The sequence below is a fragment of the Staurois parvus genome, unplaced genomic scaffold (assembly GCF_062004578.1).
Source record: "Staurois parvus isolate SC_StPar_1 unplaced genomic scaffold, SC_StPar_1.0 ptg000341l, whole genome shotgun sequence".
In the NCBI taxonomy this organism is placed as follows: domain Eukaryota; kingdom Metazoa; phylum Chordata; class Amphibia; order Anura; family Ranidae; genus Staurois; species Staurois parvus.
Genome location: NW_028318137.1, coordinates 1,675,613 through 1,693,673, shown reverse-complemented (window position 1 = coordinate 1,693,673; position 18,061 = coordinate 1,675,613). Strand labels below are relative to the sequence as shown.

General features: G+C 47.9%; 1 protein-coding gene across 1 annotated transcript in view; it reads right to left on the bottom strand.

Annotated features, from left to right (window-relative positions):
* Positions 1 to 1,963: 1,963 nt before the first annotated feature.
* The window catches only part of LOC149456930 (uncharacterized), a 66,791-nt gene continuing 50,693 nt past the window's right edge, over positions 1,964 to 18,061 (bottom strand). Inside the window, exons 2-4 of the mRNA XM_089684281.1 lie at positions 15,633 to 15,755; positions 2,461 to 2,529; positions 1,964 to 2,370 (exon numbers count right to left, since the gene is read on the bottom strand). Of these exons, the coding sequence (XP_089540407.1) occupies positions 2,163 to 2,370; positions 2,461 to 2,529; positions 15,633 to 15,755 (400 nt within the window). The 3' untranslated portion in view covers positions 1,964 to 2,162. The remainder of the gene's footprint in view (positions 2,371 to 2,460; positions 2,530 to 15,632; positions 15,756 to 18,061) is intronic.

Below are 18,061 nucleotides of genomic sequence, written 5' to 3'. Positions count from 1 at the left end.
GGACTTGTTCACATCATTTGTGGTGCAGAAACACATGCAAGAGCATGCATTTTCCTGCACAGCAAAGAAACGCAATGCCCTTTGCAGATGTGCGCAGGTACCATGATGAAAACTTCATTGCACCTCCACATGTCTATTAAACACAGATGCATTCACAGCCACCAAAACACATGGCACCACACTACTGTGCGGTTAGGTGCAACACACTTTTAAAATAATATGCCTGCAGTCAGGGCCGTGGATAAGGGGGTACCACCAGTCCTCCTGTACAGGGCCCAGGCCAGCAGGGGGGCTCAGGCAGCTGGGTGAACTGGATGTGGGTAAGGAGGGTGATCGGTATGGCAGGAGGGGCAATTACTAGAACTGATCCCCTGTATGGCTTACTCTGCTGAAAGTAAGCAGAAGGGAGAGAAGAAGAAGACGGATTTCACTGCACCCATCACCTTACCTGTGTACCATCCTTTTCACCCTGCCAGTTTCCCCTTTATGCCCCCACCCTTGCAGTGCTGCCAACTTCCCTACTCTTATTCCCACCAGCAGCTGCAAGCACATAGTAGGATCCTTCAGGATGGAGAGTGGGGGAAGGGTCTGGTAAATAAGTCACATTTACTAGCCCCTTCCTTTCCTGAATGAACACAATGACCAATCGGTACCAATCACTCACTTTGTTTATTCATAAATAAAGCATAGTAAACTGCTTTTCTTGGGGTAGAGGGCCCTGTCAAGTTGGCTGTTTGGGGCCCCGTGGTTTCTAACAGCAGCCCTGCCTGCAGTATTTTTGCATGTCCCCACACGTTAGGCAGCCCATTGAAATTAATGGGTTGAGGAAAAAAAAAAAGTCAAAAATGCCCCATTCACATAGGTTCTCTGGCCGGTACAGCATGAATGAGTGGGTTGTTCATGTGGCTGGAGCCACCTGTTACACTATGGGGACACAGCAGCTGCATGAACACAGGTTTTAATCTGACAGGTGTGCAGGTGTGGGGAAGTGGCCCTGAATGCTCACTGTCTGTGTACAGGACTGTACACCTGCACCCATATACTTGTCAAATTAGGACCTGCAGCATTTCCAAAGTGTAACATAGGTTGCCTGCAAACGGCTCTAAGCGGTGACAGACACAAAAACAAATCACTGATTCACACTCTATAGGCCTCAGCACCCATGTGAATGAGCCCCAAGACCTCAATTACACACACAGCTTTATTTATTCAGTACCATTTTATATTTTAGATTTAACAGGAATTTTGTTGGCATTGTGTACATTAATAACATTTTAAAGTATTTTTACCATAAATATAATTTGGATATTTTCTCTGGTGGTGGAGAGCCTGTCAGGCTGTTTGGGGCCCCATAATGTCGAACATTGGCCCTGGGTGTATGCTTGTGTCTGCATCACCTGTATAGTTAGGAAGAACAATAACTTCTTCTATGGAATACCTTGAACCTCTGCTATGTGCCTCAATGTATCTAGGAACCGGACACGGTTTCAACTGAAAATACAATTGTTAGTAATGTTTCCCCTGAAGCAAGCATGAACTAACCCTTACTATTATAAAACATATTCCGAATTCTCATTTTCCAGAATGTACCCAATTATGCATAGGCCAGATCTGTGTGCCCAGATAGGACCTCCCAGCGGCTATTCTATGGACAAGGTACACTTTTCTTTATGCCTGATCTATGTTGAGCTGCATTAGTCAATATGTTGCAATGGCCAGAAATATTTGGACCCAAACCACATGAGCTCAGGTATCCAAATGTGAAAGTTCCTTCATAGCAAACCTCAATTATGTACTGTATGGGCCTGGCCCACTCGAAATGAATGCATTCTTCTGGTAGGTCCTCCTATTACAAACTTTAGCTACATGCTGAGGAAATTGCACTGACTTTTCATCAGACTGCATATTATCTGGCCATCTTAAGTCTAGGAAATAGAATCAAGAGGATATGACACTGTTTTAAGGAACCAAAAAATAGTTTTTATTCGACAAAATGAAAAAAAGGCAAATACATGACCTGATGTAAAGATATGGCTGCCAGCTCCCAATTTTTGTGCAAACCAAAAACAGGCTCTGCTGTTTGCCAGCATACCTCTCAAACATATCTGGAAAATATGGGGACTCCGATATCCAGTGCAAGTTCGTTCAGGAATGAGAAGCAATTATGCACCCCCAAAATAAGCATAGAGGAAAGGGATGTTCAAGTTGCTGTTCTGCTTCCAAACCACCTCTGGCATGCCAGGGTGTTTATGCAGGTCCTTGATGCCAGTTCTTGCCTGGTGCCACAAAATATCCACTGGACACAAATGAAGGCAAGCGGAGGACATGAAGGTGGCTTTCTCCAAGCTTGACCCACAAGTAGGACCACTCCTGTAAAAAGAGAGCAAAGAATCATTGACATTTCGTCATGACAATCACTTCTCAGTGCAGACTAGCTAGAGTGTCTCTTTCATTCTTTACCTTTTCAGAAGGCGAGTGGAGGGCATGAAGGTGGCTTTCTCAAGGCCTGAACCACAAGCAGTACCACTCCTGTAAAATGAGAGCAAAGAATCATTGACATTTCACCATGACAATCACTTCTCAGTGCAGGCTAGCTACAGTATCTTTTTCATTCTTTACCATTTCAGGAGTTGAAGTAAACATTCTTGCAATTACTGTGTTTGGAAAGGCACAAGGTCCCCCCTCCCCCAGGCACAGTAACTCTTACTTGAAGTAGAGCCCCATCCTGATTCCCTGATGGACTTGAAAAGCTCTGCTCTCTGGGCTCCGTGGCTCATGAATGAGTCTTCTTGGGCTCACACCAGAACAAGGTGCTTGTTCTTGGGGCACTGGACAGCCAAGAGAGGCCAAATAATGCTGGCAGAGGAGCAACGAAATGAAGGATCTGGGCTGCTCTGTATCAAACTACTGTGCAAAGCAGGTACGTCTTACATGTTTATTATTTTATTTTGGAACAATTGTTAAGATCACTTTTCAAAACCGCTAATCACAACAGGCTTCCCAGGGTCCTTGACATGCCCTGTACTCTAGATGTTAATAGGCTGAAAGAAACATTAAAACAGTTAGATACATAGCAGAGGTTCTTTTTTTCTTCATAAATCTACAGGTGGCACAGATAATAGCCAAAACTGGCCAGCTGTTCTACTCCCTCTCCACTCTCTTGCCCAAAGCCACAGCATTTATTCATGTAATGTTTGAGTGGCCAGAACTTGTTGTCCTGTTGACTACATACTGGCTAAAATGGCAAGCGCCGCTTTGCGCCTGCCCTATAGCAGATATCCTGCTACAGGGCGGCACGAGTGTGCAAAGGGGTGCGGCCGCGCTACCTTTCGTGGCCTCAGCTGTCAATCCCCAGATCCTGGCCGGCGATTACTCCCCGGCACCCGCTGATTCACGAGCATCTCCAATGGGGAGAACTGCATGTAAACAAGACAGTTCTCCTCCCTGTCAGCTCATGCACACTGCTTTTGGATGGATGTGCCCAGCACATGTGCGCTTACAGTGAAGCACACAGACACAGCACAGAGTAAAACAGCACACAGTTAACCCCTTCCTACCCAGTGTCATTAGTACAGTGACAGTGCAATGATCCCTGTATTTGTGTCACTGGGGATGTCAGAAACACCAAGTTAGTTCCCCCTAGTGGCAGAATGCCTGCCGCAGACCCTCTATAAGTCGCTGATTGCCGCCATTACTAGTAAAAATAAAACATAAAACAATAAAGACCATATATATTCTGCCATTTGTAGACGCTAGAACTTTCATGTCAACCAATTAATTTACATGTATTGGGTTTTTTGGGAGCAAAGACATGGAGCAGAATACATTTTGCACTACAGAAATGGACATGTTTCATAGCAAAAAGCAAAAAATATATTTTTTTTTCACAAAAGTGATGGACTTTTTTTTTTATCTAGCGCAAGATATTAAAAAAACCACAGGGAGCAAATAACTCAAAATGAAAGCTCAATTTGTTGGATAAAAAGGCTGTAAATTTCATTTGGGTGCAGCGTTGCATGACTGTGCAATTGTCAGTTAAAGTAAAGCAGCACTTTACCGCAATAAACGGCCTGGTCAGGAAGGGGGGGGGGGAAATCCTCAGGAGGGCATGTGGTTAACATCTGTGTCCATATGAGGGAGAACCCTCAAAGTTGCCATCTAGTACTGTTGCAAGGCAACAAGCAAATCAGTTGACACAGCAGGGTGTTTGCTACAAGGGGTCGCCAATGGGAAGTCATCTCCCAAGGATGTTCTCACACAGGTCCCCCCCTGTGATTTATTGAGGTAGAAGAGCAGGAGCCCAGACCTCCGAGTGGTGTGAATGTGCAAAGTGGCTAATTTCCTGACATCAAAAGGGGCGCCCATGTGGGCTGTTATACTGCCCTGGGGCAGGAAGATTCATAGCAATATAGCAGGCCCCCCTGGTGGAACCAATGACCTTCTTGAAGGGTTCAGGGTAGCACAGTCCTTCCTGGGGTTTGGAAGTGATGCCCCTTTCTAATTTACAAATTCTAACTCCTTGGCCAGAGAACAATATGAGCAGGTTCCAGAGGATTGAATGGGTGTTGCTTTGGAGTGGTGTAAAATGTCCTTGGCAGCCATGGCCTCTCTTACCCTTTTCTATCCATAGACCAACCAAATACTTAAAGCGGAGCTCCAGCCAAAAGAGTAAGTTCCACTTTAATGCATGTCCTCCACTCCCCATTAAGGATTGGCACCTTTGGGGAGCGAGTCCCCAATTTTGACAGGTACCCGCTCACACTTCCGCTGCGATTGACTACGGCGATCGGAAGTTGTCCCCCCACCCCGATAGTCTACTGGGACATGTGACAGGTCCTCGAAGACTACGGGACCATTCACAAAGCGCAGCGCTACTCACGCATGTGTAGTGGCCACACTGAAGATGCTAGCACCAGGGAGAGAAGATGGCTGGTGAAACCAGCCATGGTGAGGACCCCGCTGGATCGAGGGACAGGTGAGTGTCTGTATTTTACAAGTCAGCAGCTACAGTTTTTGTATCTGCTGAATTTGATTCTTTTACCAAATCAAATGGAAATTCTCTTTAACTTAGAGGACGAACTTACATTGTGTCTAATCTTTGCTCTTGGATTTCTATATGCTCTGTCATAAAGTCTGTTACTTTCTTTATCAATAAATAAGACCTGGATTTGTGGATCCTTGTGTTGATCATTCTTGGTAATATTGTAGTCTGTTACTAACATTAATATTGTCCATGCTCAGATATACTAGCTAATTCTATGGACCGACAAGATAGTACTTTTTTTTTCAAGATAACTATTGGCCAAGACTAAAAGAAGGCCCCAATACATTTCAAGTACAACAAATTTCATCTCTACCTATGTTAGAATACGTACATAAGAAGTAGCGGGCGATAAGTAGCCACCCCATCTGCGGAATTCCTCCTTCAGGGGACCCGTAGCTGACAGACTTCAGGCTCCCTCTTCTCAGTCGTCTTCCAGGAATCATTTGTCGCCTGGCAGATATTGTGTAGGAGGAAACAAGCAAGGGTGATCCTGGAAGACTTCTGAGGAGAGTATAGTAACTCACCCCCAGGCCTTGCCAAACCTAAAAACTGTTGTTTAAGGAGGCCGGTAGTGGTCTCCACTATTGCCCGGCTTTTGGTCAGGGCCTTATTGTAGTTTTGTTTGGCCAAGCTCTGAAGGTACCTGATTGGAGCCATCGGCCTCAGAGACTCCGCTCTCTCCTGGCTCTCTTCCTATCACAACGCTCCTTCAGCATTACCTAGAACGCTGCCACCTCTCCCGCACTCCCCCTCTCTGTTGGGGTCCCCAAAGGTTCTGTCCTCGGGCCCCTTCTCTTCTCCATCTACACCTCCTCCCTTGGTCAACTGATACACTCCCACGGCTTCAACTACCATCTCTATGCCGATGACACTCAAATCTATCTCTCTACCCCTCGCCTCACCCATTCAGTCTCCGCCCAAATCAATGACTTTGGCCTTTTACCGGAAAAAACATTCGCCAAAGTCAACATAAATTGAAGGCCCAAATGATTACTGTTAAGAGGATTGTATAAAAATAATAGCTGGCTGCACATTAAACACTACCTATTTATTGGTACTTAACATTCAGTCTTGTGGTGCATATAGTGTGCTTTTGGTTTGGTATTTTGCACATACTGGCATATGTGCACTCTAACAAGGAAGATTTGTGCATATTATATAGGTAGCAAAAAAAAAAAGTGGGTGTGAGTACATTCAACTAGAACATGAAATAAACCAAAAAAAATTAAACAATACATAGTCCAAATGTTTATTGATCCAATACATATTCAACATTTATTTTGACAGCAGCAACAAGTATGTACATTCAATTTCTTGGTGGGGAAAAAAATTGATGTTGCTTAAATAGAATGGTCCTGCTCATAAGAGCTTACAATCTAAAATATACCATCTAATGAATAGTGCTTTTACAGGGTAAAAGCTGTAGCAAACAAACGGTTAATATGAATCAAGCAACATTTTCAGGGCCATAAACTTAGCACACATCATCAGTTAGATGTAGAACTATCTATCCACAAAACAGGCCCCAGATCAAAATAAAAATACATAAGTGCCAAAAAAACACCTCCCACCTCCCCAAATCTGCCACATATACATTTCTGATTATTTTTGTCCTAAATCTGCATTTCAGTCTAAATAAGCAAGCAAATTATAGCCAAGTGCAGATTTGGAACAGCAGAGCAATTGACATTTGATAGGATTACAATGCAAACACCACCATATGCTCCCAAACCATAAACACACGATCATTGTAAAATAATATACACAAAAATACACTTTAGAAGGACAAAATGCAAAACATCACACATCAAAACACAGCCTAAGTGGGGTCTAGGGCAATTTGGCAAAATCTCTTCCTCCACCGCCCCCAAAACCACCACAGGCAAGGACTTGCTGAAAATAACCTGGTCTATTACCAGGCCAAGCCACCTGGCTACCGCAGCCCTTTACCCTAGGTTCACATCTGTGTGGGTGGTGCCGCTGCAGATCCGCATGAAAATCTGTGCAACCGCACCACCCACACAGAGAAATGTTCTAATAGTTCTAATGGCACGCCGCCCGCACTGGAAAACGCAACCGTACTGGGAACCGAGGTTCCCGTGCGGGCTGCATTTTCTAAAGAAGTGCAGGGACTTCTTCCCTGTGTGGCACGGGAGGCCATTTAAATGAATGAGCTCTCGTGCCTGTGCAAAACGCAGCCCACACAGCCACATGTATGTGAACTGGGGGTTATATAACATAGGTTGGATTTGGAGCATGCCAAACATGGCCCCAAGCCCAATGAAAGCCACACTCACCACTATCATTCATTTGGTCTGAGAAAGTGATTGCACCTGATTAGCAGGCACAAATCCTCTTTCCACCTGTGTTAACCCTTGGTATACAGGCTCCTCAAATCCATTAGCATAGCCAGTGTCCATTAGTCAGAAATAGCCAGAAATAAAGCAAGTGTAAAACAACTGTACCTGTGCAGCATACAACAGAAAATTGAACAGGGATATGCAGGGGAACCACATGGCAACATTTATTGACACTATGGGCACAATTCACTAAAGCTTATCACATGAGTTAAGTCAGTCACATAACCATATTTCGCATGCGGTACTGAAAATGACAATTTAGTTTTACTAGTATGCGGTATTTCCCATAAATTGGAAAAACACATCAAACATAAAAAGACCTTACTCCCTTTTGCCTCCAAACTCCTTGAACATCTAGTCTACAACTGACTGAGCTGCCACCTTATTGAGAATAACCTTCTCGATCCCCTTCAGTCTAGATTTCGCCCACAACACTCCACAGAAACTGCTCTCCTAAAACTTACAAACTACTTACTAACCGCTAAAACCAATGGTCACTATTCCGTACTTTTACTCTTGGTCCTCTCCACTGCCTTTGACACACTTGATGTCAGGAATGGAGATATTTTATTATGTATTTGAGTCATACATGTCCAGCATACTTTTCTTATAAAAATAAAAAACATAAATAAATAGAAACATGAAACTCATGCACAAACAAAAGTCCAGAAACTCCTGAAAAGGAAAAACTTTAACAAAAAACGCCCTTTAGGCTCACTGTATAGTAGTCCCAAGCCTATATTGGCCTATTACTTAAGTCCAGAAGGCCTTAATGACCAAAGAAAGTTCATCCCTAAAAGGAGAAAAAAGAACCCATATATACGTAGGCCTTTATGGCCAAAAACATGCCCATATCCAAGAACTTATATAAGCACAGGATATTCCCATGCAGTAGGACTATATGGCCAAAGAAAGGACATATGCAATTTCCAATCTCCCGCAATACTCGGGCTTTATGGCCTAAACTCACCATAGAAAGAGAACTTAAAATTTAAACATTGTGTGGGAACTCGCTTCAAAGTGGTAGAGCTTTTAAACGCACACAGCTACTCGCTTTCTTTTTCAGGGCCTTTTTAGCCCACTTTTATTTAAATGAAACAGTTCAATAACATAAGAGGTTCCCACGCAGGGGTATCCACCATCACACAAAACAAAACTCAGCCTCCTGGCTTATACTCCGCTTGATGTCTGCCTCCTGCAGACTTCTTCAAGACACAGCTCTTGCACACCGCTGGCCACTAGCACACAGCTAGTCTCTAGCAGCCCCTTGCTGCTTTTGGCTTCCACCTCCCCTAGGTGAAACCCACCTGACTCCTAGCTGCCGGGGTGGAGCCCTGCTGACTCCTAGCTGCCGGGGTGGAGCCCAGAACCCTGGTCCTGACTCTCTCTAAAGGCCTGCACACACCTGTGCAATCAGTCTCCTGGCCATTCCCAAAACCTGGTCCCAGGATTGGAGATTTCATCCCTCCCAGATCTCTTTGAAATCTCCAGGCTCCAGATCCCAAAACAGACCTTACAAACAAAGGAGGAAGGTGAAAAGCCACTTTCCTCCATATCAAACATTTACCCTGGAGCCCCTCAACCTGCCTTGTTGAGAATCCAGGGTGACAGATCGCCACACTGTCACATATCCCCCCCCTTTGTTTTGATCCCGTAGGGGGCAGAACACATGACTTACAGCTTCTGGCACCTCTGTGCCAGCTCTCACTTACAGGGGTCCAATCTGGTCTAACCATACCTTTCCTAAAGGGGAACTCTACCCAATGACTCCTTTGGTGTCTCTCCCCAAGCCCCATTGTCACTCTGCTATGGGCTCTACTCAGATCTTCCCTATTCTTTTTCAGAGTGCATTTCCATAACCACTTTCTCTCCTGAGATCTTAACGGGGTCCCCCTGGCTTTTATATTGACCTTTCTGCCCCTTTGCTTCAGGTTCCAAGGTTTCCTAATACCTCTCTCAGTATTACTGTCCCAAGGCTGTAGGGGAACTATTTCTACTGTATTTGTACCAGGACCACCCCCCTGATTTCTTGTACCTCTAGCTATCAAACCTGCATGACTCATTACCACAGCATTCAGTTTACCATGAACAGATAACTTCCAGTCAATATTACATCTTTCAATACATTTTCCAGCATTAGTTAGGACAGTGTCTGCAGAGGGCACACACACCATAGGGCAGCCATCACCCACGTGAACCTCACAAAATGCCACTTCACCTGGCATCATGCACTCTGCAAGCAGCTGTCCCACCATTTTAGCTTTTCCTACACCACTTGGATCTGTATCCAAATGCTGTACAGATGAGCTCTCTTCTGATCCATTTTGCCAGTTTTCACATACCATTGGTCCCTGTATTTCAGGCGTCTTATCAGACCTGCTACATAAATCTCTTTTTGGCCCAATGACCCTGATTTCTTTATGCACATCCGTCTGAGCCCTGGTCAGGATCTCTGCTGTTCTCTGGTCCATGCTCGGCCCTTCCATCTCATGTGGTTTGTCCAATGGTGCAGTAAACATGCCCTTAACTGACAACTGACCAGCACCATCCTGGACCATAGCAGCAGAAATGCTGCCCACCTGGCTGTTAGGAGGTGAAACCTTTGACTCATTTTTCATTTCTCCAAAACTTCTCTCAAATACATTGACAGGTAGTCCAGCGGCATACCCTGATACAACTTTTAACACCATCAACAAATTCAGAAACAAACGATTTTCTTGTTCCCCTTTGATCTGTACAGCCAGCCATTCGGTGCTCCACCTAGTGGTACTCCGCAGTACCAGACCATCTGACTGTGGAGGAGACACCCCAGTATACATTGGTTGTACATTCCAAAGTTCAAGCATCTCCTTTAATACTTTGGTTACAACCCAACCACTTGACTCTATACCCAAGACCTTCCTGACCATATTTAGGGCACTGGGAACGCTGAGAGACTCACCTGCTGAGACTTGAGAAGCTGAAACTTTTAAAGGGACCTCCTCCAAGCTGGAGATAACCACAGCCTGGTGCTCCACCAGAGCGCTGCCATGTGCTGGGCTCACTCTCAACATCTCAGACTCAGCATCCACAAGCTGCTCCTGATCATTCCCAGTGACAACATCATTTTGACACTCCATGCCAACATCGCTTTTGTGGGTCACAGACAAAGTCTCTGCTGTATGCATGCCCTTATCTATAGGCTGTTCTATAGATCCTCCTGCTGGCACAGCAGAAACAGTGTCCACCTTATTTTTTTGCATAAAAGCCTCATCTATCAACGAAATTAGCCGTTTACCCCAACTATCCCAGTCCATTGTATATGTGCTCAATTCACCAGTGCTCCTCAGCACCGATCCATCCGCCCAAGGAGACACACAAGAATAGACGGGCTTAGTTGCAGATCCATTGCACAAATCACTCTGGATCACGTCTGACTTGGGTAACACCTGTTTTCCCACTGCAGGTTGCAATACCTCACATCCACCACTTTGCTCTGGTGGCGCTTCCTGAATTACCCACACACTTGCATTTTTGCCAGGCTGCATTAACCCGGTGTTCACCTGAACACTTTCAGTATTGTTAGGCTGCACCAACACACTCCTATGACAAGGTGCAGTTCCACTCTGCTCCACCAGAGTGACATCGCAGTTGTCCAGGGCAACCTCCGGCTCCAATACACGGAGACCCCTGGAGATGTCTAAGGACACCTGTGCTGTCTTACCACCAGTTGCTATGGGAAACGACCCATCTTTAACTATAGCTTTTGCACTGCAAGAGCTCAGGGTTTTCCCAACAGCAGAACATTTCACATCAACATCAGCATTTTTAGCTCTTGTGGGCTGTTCTATCCCACTACCAACCTGTGACTGGCACACATTAGTGACATCACTTTCTTTTTGAGAACCATGCACAGGTTTTACTTTAACCCCTAACTCCCCACTGTACAAGGCACTGCACAGGGAAAAGTCACTCCCAAAAGCACATTCAGTGGCCCAACTAACTGGGGTCACTCCTACATCAGAATGGACAGTCTCATAACCAGTCCTTCTCAACATGACAGTCCCAGCCATGGTTTTATCACACACAGTCTTACCCACCACAGTAGTAGGTGTCGCCATCTTCATTTGAGTGCGTCGTCTCAAACGCATCCTCAACTGCACTTTCCTTGGCAACTTTTCCCTTGTCCCAAGGTAAAGTAACGGACGCCCTCATAGGCTCCATAGACTCTCTGGCACCCCCTGCAGGCCCAACAGGAACTTCCTCCCTGTTGCCAGAGGTGGCTGCTGACATTTTAAAACAAGAATCTGGGCTTGCGGTTGTCGATATTTGCCCAGTATCAGCAGTTTTCCAGAGTCTGGGACAGTAAAAGATCCCATGCCCCCACTGACCACATTCCAGGCATGGTACATTTCCACTCTTATCTTTGTTGGGACACTGAGCCACATCAGCAATGCAGCTCCTCCTTCCAGGCACTACTTTTTCTCTGGTCGCCATGGGAGATTGCACTCTCCAAGCAGAACTTTGCTGGCTCTTTCCAACACGCTGTATTGGCTCCTCTTGATACCACTTGCCATGATCCTTGTACGACATGGCCCCCCCTACACAGACAGCCCGACTGGCCTCTTCTGTGTTGCTATGGGCCTTCACTCTTAATCCTGGCCTCTGGTCAGCCCCTCTCCTTGCACATAGCATACGCGTCTCTCTGCTGGACCAACTCTCAAGCCGTGACACATTCACATTTTTCACAACAGCTACTGGTTTAACTGCAGCAGTGTTGCCAGGGGCAACAACACCCCTCTCCCAGGTACGGACATCCTGCAGCTCTCTCCTTGCACTGAAGGTTGGCTTGCTTTCCTCTGTAGGTTGGTTCAATGCTGCCAGGTGCCGCTTGCACCAGTCCACAGCAGACTCACCCACATCTAAATTTCCCGGCTTGGCTGGGGCATGCGGTATATAACCCCCTAGCCACAGGGCTCTATCTCTCGCTTCAGCAAACATTGCCTCCTTTTTCTGGTTTGACCGCCCCATCTTTGCAGTCATGCACACAGCAGTGTGTTACACAGTTCAGCAACACCATGGAACACTGTCTCTTTAAGGCAAAGTCCTTTTCACTAGCAGGTTCTCCTCACCTGCACACACAGATAGTGCTGTCCATTGCACAGAAACTCAGTTCATATAACTGATGAACTTACTTTTGCAGGGATCTCCAATTCTGCCCGCATCCTCCACCATATGTGGGAACTCGCTTCAAAGTGGTAGAGCTTTTAAACGCACACAGCTACTCGCTTTCTTTTTCAGGGCCTTTTTAGCCCACTTTTATTTAAATGAAACAGTTCAATAACATAAGAGGTTCCCACGCAGGGGTATCCACCATCACACAAAACAAAACTCAGCCTCCTGGCTTATACTCCGCTTGATGTCTGCCTCCTGCAGACTTCTTCAAGACACAGCTCTTGCACACCGCTGGCCACTAGCACACAGCTAGTCTCTAGCAGCCCCTTGCTGCTTTTGGCTTCCACCTCCCCTAGGTGAAGCCCACCTGACTCCTAGCTGCCGGGGTGGAGCCCTGCTGACTCCTAGCTGCCGGGGTGGAGCCCTGCTGACTCCTAGCTGCCGGGGTGGAGCCCAGAACCCTGGTCCTGACTCTCTCTAAAGGCCTGCACACACCTGTGCAATCAGTCTCCTGGCCATTCCCAAAACCTGGTCCCAGGATTGGAGATTTCATCCCTCCCAGATCTCTTTGAAATCTCCAGGCTCCAGATCCCAAAACAGACCTTACAAACAAAGGAGGAAGGTGAAAAGCCACTTTCCTCCATATCAAACATTTACCCTGGAGCCCCTCAACCTGCCTTGTTGAGAATCCAGGGTGACAGATCGCCACACTGTCACAATTGTTACAAACTTACCAGAAGGGAGGCCAAGAAACATAGACCTTCAGCGTCGTGACCTTTCATAAAATGGAATATTTCTTGACAAAATTTAGGGGGGTGAAAAAGGAGGAAAATAGGGACAGATGCCACCACCCGAGATCAGCAGACAGCAGCTACAGGCCTGATGTTCCTCCACGCCTCCATCCAGGCCTTCCACCGCCACCTGCCTTTCTCAAGGCCCCGAACTTTCCCAACCTCACCAAGGATGTCATGCACCACCACCTGAACGGGGAGGACGTTTTGCCGAATAGAGACCTGACACCGTGCGATCCATGTGTGATACTGGACCACTAAACTAAGAACAGGGTGTCCAAATCAAAATCATGGTGGCTTTCAAATGCTCCATACATCCACTCTGCATAAGACATGCAATGGAGGGATCTGACTTCCTCCGCCGTCACATGCCACCGCCTGAGTAACTTCAGGCGCGGGGCCACATAAGCCGGGAGCTTACCGTGCTTGACCCACAGGCTTCTCACTGGCCCGCCACTCTCCCAACTGCTCAGAAAGGGCCTAAACCAGATCTGCAACAGTCCTACCTATGAAGGCGGTCTCTCTGCTAACATACTACCAAGATTATGTTTTAGGAACATCAGAGAGAAGAATACTATCGGGTTGACCATACCTAGGCCACCCTCCCACCTAGATGAATAGGTTACGTCCCTCCTGACAAGGTTCAGCCTGTTCCCCCATAACATCTGGAAGAAGCAGCTGTAGACCCTCGTATAGAGCGACTCTGGCAAGAGGCAGATGAAGTTGACATACAAAAATACCAGAAGCAGGAAAGTCTTGATCAGGTCAACCCTTTCCTTCAAGGAGAGCCACCACCCCTTCCAGCATCTCACCTTGACCTCAGCATCAGACAGTTTGGCTTCCCAATTTGACTTGCCATAATCAGCAGGGCCAAAATTGACGCCTAAGATTTTCACACTCTGTTGAGGCACTGGGAAGGTGTCCGTAAGTGAGAAGCTCTCACCCTTCCTACCCATCCAAAGAACTTCACATTTGTCGTGATTGACCTTGGAGCCAGACGCTTCACTATACTGATCCATTACCGAGACCACCTCCTACGCCTCCTCAGTCCCAGAGATGAAGACAGAAACGTCTTCAGCGCAGGCAACGATCCTCAGGGGTAGACCACCAGCAGTACCCACCGGCACCCCACCCAACAATCCACCATCTAGCCTCCTGATGAAGGGGTCGATAGCAAAGGCATACAGCAGAGGACTCAGCGGGCACCCCTGGCACACCCCTGATCCAACCTTAAAGGGCCGCCCAACCCAACCATTCACCAACATGAAGCTCTCAGCCTCCCTGTATAACGTGTTCAACCAGCCAATGAACCTCTCCTCCAAACCGTACCGGTCCAGGAGACGCCAGAGGTATTCGTGACTGACCTCATCAAAGGCCTTTGCCTGGTCCACTGCCAGCAAAAACTTTCCCCATCCTTCAGCCTTACACTGCTCCCGGACAGCTAACACCGCTGTGAAGGTGCTTCTGCCCTGGACCAAGCAATGCTGCTGACGAGAAAGCAAACCGCCTGCCACTGACGACAAGCGCCAGAACAAGATCTTGGCCAGAATCTTTCTATCGACATTGAACAGACTAATGGGGCACCAGTTCTCAATAGCCAAAGGATCCTTACCCTTTGACAGAAGGATAACTGCAGACTGCCTCATGGAGGGAGGGATCCCTCCTCTAAATAGCAATTGTAAACCTCCGCAAGGCGAGGTGCCAAGCTGGACTTAAAGGTCTTAAAAAGTTCAGCTGTTAAACCGTCTGGCCCAGGAGTCCTCTTAATGGCCAGAATGTCAATAGCTTTTGGCCACCTCTTCTGCAGTAATTTCCCCAGTCAAACTTGCAGACAAGACGTTACCCTCCAGACCCGGTGTAGACTCCAAAAAGTTCAACATCCTTGTCCGGTCGAGGTGCTTCTCACTCAGCAAGTCCACATAAAAAGACCTAGAGACTTCCAGAATCGCTGACCTGGATCTCGTCAGTGACCCCGTACCATCCCTCAGGGCAGAGACCGCCTTAACCGCTGCACCCTGTTTGCAATTCTGGAAAGGGTCGGGGAGTGGTACTTCCTATAATTCCTCTCCAGAACCAAAGAGGTCTGCCAGTCATACTGTTACTCTCTGAGGAGAAGCTTAACCTCCGAGATTGCCCCAGAATCTCCACCGCTAGAAACAAGGCGGTCGAGCTTCCTCCACAACCGTTGGTAGGCGTTATATTTGTTAAACTGCTTTCTCTTACCTATGGCCTTGAAAAACCTGCCAATCCGTACTTTAGTAAGCTCCCACCACTCCGACTTACTGTTGCAGAAATCCAACACGGTCTCCTGGGCCTGAAAGAACTCCTCGAAGGATTGTCACACCTCCTTGTCTTCCAGCAGGGCAGCATTCAGCCTCCAGATGCCTTTCCCTCTCAGTGGCGTGTCTGAAATATTTAAAGTCACAGTAAGCATAAGGTGATCGGAAAACTCCACCGCCCGACACTCAGGTGCTGAAAAGGCAGAGTCCTCCTTAAAAAAAAACCTATCTATCCTACTCTGACTATTACCTCTCCTATACGTGTAACCAGTGCTGTCTGGGCTGCTCTTAACCAAGGCATCTACCAGACCTGCTTCCCTGACTATAGCATTCAGAAAAACGCTGTCATATCCCAGCTGTCATTGGAGCCTCTCCTGTCCTTGGGCCTAGTTACGGTGTTAAAATCACCTCCAAAGACTACCAGCCGGGACGTAAAAAGGAAAGGTTTAATCTTTGTGAAGAGGCATTTCCTGTCCCACTTGGACTGCGGCCCATAAACATTAATCAGACGCAGTTCCTGCCACCCCACAAGGACATCCAGGATCACACATCTTCCAATCTCCACCTCAATAAACCGCCGGCACGTTACCATGCTGGTAAAAAGTACCGCAACCCCGCTGTAAGGCTCAGCCGCAAGAGACCAGTAAGAGGGCCCACGCCTCCACTCCCGCTTGGCCAGGTGTATATCCGCCAAGCTGGACAACCTGGTCTCCTGCAAAAAAAAAATATCAGCATCCATAACACTGATCAAAAATAAGGCTGTTTCTCGTGTACTTACAGATTTCAGGCTGGCAACATTAATGGTTGCCACCTTCAACGGAGCGGGAACTGCCATTAAGGAGATTGAGAAAGGCGTTTCTTGACCTTCCTTCTGGACTTTCGAGCAGGATCCCTCACCCTCTTCAGGGACCCACCTCCCTCCTCATCCTCCATCGGGGACGTGGGGTCACTAGAAGCCCCCCCTTCCTCCGACAGAGCCCCAAACCGATTATCCTGGGCCAAGTCTTCCACCTCCAAGGAGGAGACTGACCCTGCTTCAGAAAGGACAGGCTGATTCCGCTTCCCCACAAGTGACCAACCTTCCTCCACCTGAACCCCATCCCCTTTCTCCCAAACAGGACCGTGAGCCTCCCGAGAGATCCCCCCCACTCCGCCTGCGAGGGAGAAGGACCGGGGGAACAGGCACAGCAGACCCAGATCCTAACTCAACCCCCCCAGCCCCTTTGGCAGCCTCAACCAATTTCCTCCCTCTCCTGGGAAGGGGGACGGGTGCTACTGAAGGGACTGCAGGGGACTCTACTGGATCAGGCCCAGCATTGGTAACTGAAACGGGCTGGGCCTCAGGCGCCTCCCCTCCTGCCCTGGAAGACACTGCAGAAACCACACCAGCCCTCTCCGCCCCCAACTCAGCCTCCTCAGCATCCAACCGGTCCAGCTCTGCTGCCAACTCATCTACAGGTAATTTGCGTAGAGCCTCAGGACATTGGCTATAGGTGTGTCCTAAAACACCGCAGAGATTGCAACGAATCTGGTTCTGACGTGAAATAAGCTTTGCGCTGAGACCTGCCCACCTGGAGCTGTTGACGTAGGTGGCCTCAAATTTTTGCCAGAAAAGGTCGAGCTGATATGCCCGGTCCATTTTAATTGCACTACATTCCTGCGAAACGCAGATGTTGGCAGGTTCCCCACCCTTGCTTGGAGTGGCCTAGCTGACTCCTGACCCCCTCTTAATGCTGCCGAATAACTCAAAGTGGGCCTGGTCATGGAGGTACCCACTGCAGAGGAACCTGAAACAGGAGGGGCCACTGCCGGAGCAGCTGAGACTGTAGGGCCAGCCCCAGATGAAACGGGCTCAGCAGAGGCCAAAGGCCGAGGGATTGGACCAGCAGAGGTGAGACTCCGCACCGCAGACCCTGGAGAGACCTGAGCAATAGCAAGAGGACCAGGGGAACTAGGCACTGCTTCAGGAGCAACCACCACCCCCAAGGGACCGGGACTAGGCAGGACCTGGACCAGAGCACTGACCGGGGCAGTAACACCAACCCCCGAACTTACAGAGGGAGCCCCCACTACAGACCCTCCAGCACATGCATCCCCAGCCACCGCTACATTACCAGGCACATTACCACCTGCACCACGTCCTTAACCGTCGGTTCCCCAGCTCTTGCCAGCAGGCCACTCTCCAGAGCGCTAGGTATATGCTCGAGCTTCACATACACCGCCCACTCTGTTAGAACCAGCTTCGGCGGCTTCCGTGACGTCACTTCCTCCACTTCGCCATCAGACTCCTCCAAGGTAAAGCGGAAGGCATCCGCCCATAGTACATGCCCCACTTCCTCCTCGAAGCAAAGCTCTCCCGCTGCCTCCGCCTCCTCCATTCGTGTCCCCCAATCAGCCGACTGCTGCTTCCCAAGGGGGAGGGAACCAGACTCT